The sequence below is a fragment of the Egretta garzetta genome, unplaced genomic scaffold, assembly GCF_000687185.1.
Source record: "Egretta garzetta isolate BGI_Z169 unplaced genomic scaffold, ASM68718v1 scaffold34, whole genome shotgun sequence".
Lineage (NCBI taxonomy): Eukaryota > Metazoa > Chordata > Aves > Pelecaniformes > Ardeidae > Egretta > Egretta garzetta.
Window position 1 is genome coordinate 3,157,783 of NW_009259586.1, and position 1,549 is coordinate 3,159,331.

Here is a 1,549-nt window from a genome sequence, read left to right on the forward strand (position 1 = left end):
CGTAGCTCATCCTATCCAGCCTGGGCAAGGAGCATCTCTGTGGCACCAGCCCCGCAAGAGCACACCACCACCTCACCCCAACCACAGCCAGACCCGCACGCGCTTCATGATGTGTCTGGCACTGAGCAGGAGGGTTTTGCCTGAGAACACCCTCCGGAATCCCTGCAGCCTGCTCCAAGGGGCAGGCCTCAAGAGGGAGCGGCAGACTTGCACCTTAGGTGGGAAAGCTGAGCCAGACCACAACTGCCTTTATGAGATCCAGCCCAACAGCCCAGACCTCAGGAACCGCTACAATAAACAATGCCCATTCTCCTCTTGGGAGAGTCCAGAGAAAAGAGAGACCTTGTACCTTCCCTTCCTCCCAAAGGATCTAAAAAAAAAAAAAAAAAAAAAAATTTAAAAAAAAAAAAAAAAACAAACCACCCACACAAAACCTTTTTTCTTTTTTTTAAAAAAGTTCTTTTGTTCCCCCTTGTAACTAGGCCACCGGTATTTGCCATTGTGTCCAGCATCGCCTGCACAGCACGGGCAGCCCTGCGCACAGCCGGACAAGGAGGGACCCATGCTGGTGGCACATGTGGTGGCCCAGGACCACCCCATCACCGCTTTGTTTGTGCAGGCTGGCAGGAAAGCAGCTCCCACCGGCATGCACTGGGCAGGATACCGACCCACACGTTGCTCCCAGCTGAGCTCATGGTCACCCCCAGCTGACAGAGAGGCAGGAACTCTCAGCACTGCTCCTATTCCGGCCAAATTCAGGCCAGTAACTTTTTTGGGTGGTGAAAATGCTGAAGGCAGGAGCTCTGTGCAAGCATGATGGTTACTGTGCCCCAGGGAGCATAAAGCCAAGGCTTCCCATCTCCCCTGCATGCAAGCAGAGCATGCCGCACCAGGGGACGGCTGCCTGGCCTCTTCCCACCGCTCAGAGGTGCTGCTGCCGCCTCCGAGTCTCCATGGAGGTGCAGCATCCTCCAACAGACACATGGGCAAAGCCCCAGCACAGCCGCTGCCAGGCGCCACGTACGGCAGCTCCCAGAGCCACATCCATACCGGCATCTCGTCTGACCAAACCCAAGGAAAACCTCAAGGAGAAGGAGAAAAGACAACTGCCATCCAGCCTTGTGAAACAGCGGGTTTGTCTTCAAACAGATAAATCCAATGTGGGCAGGGAGCTGAGCAAGCCCGCAGGGGTACCCACTGGCATTTCTGCCTCTCAGCATCCCTGAGCCAAAGGGAAGCAAACCACCAAGGACGGGAATCAGTAACTCTCCGATACAAGTTCACAGCATTATACCCAGGGCTCAGGAGCCACACACAGGAACACCAGCGCAAGCCACGCGACACCGAAACCAGGCTTTTCCAGAGAAAGGCTTGCAAAGGAATGCCACAGCCCTCCATCTATTTGTTATGGTGTAGTTAAAAAGCAGAGGATTAGGAGCCAGCCATTAAGTCTGGACTACAACGCGCCAGCATTGCAATTATCTGTTGCTGGAAAGGATTGGCAAACAAAGTAACTTGCTTCAAAGCACTTGTTAGCTACAGGAGCTGC

The 1,549-nt window shown here is 54.0% G+C and overlaps 1 protein-coding gene across 1 annotated transcript in view; it reads right to left on the reverse strand.

Moving 5' to 3' along the window:
- MGAT5B (alpha-1,6-mannosylglycoprotein 6-beta-N-acetylglucosaminyltransferase B) overlaps positions 1–1,056 on the reverse strand; it is a 71,499-nt gene extending 70,443 nt beyond the window's left edge. The window contains exons 1-3 of the mRNA XM_009637741.2: positions 1,051–1,056; positions 643–707; positions 77–169 (exon numbers count right to left, since the gene is read on the reverse strand). Of these exons, the coding sequence (XP_009636036.1) occupies positions 77–169; positions 643–707; positions 1,051–1,056 (164 nt within the window). The remainder of the gene's footprint in view (positions 1–76; positions 170–642; positions 708–1,050) is intronic.
- Positions 1,057–1,549: the final 493 nt, after the last annotated feature.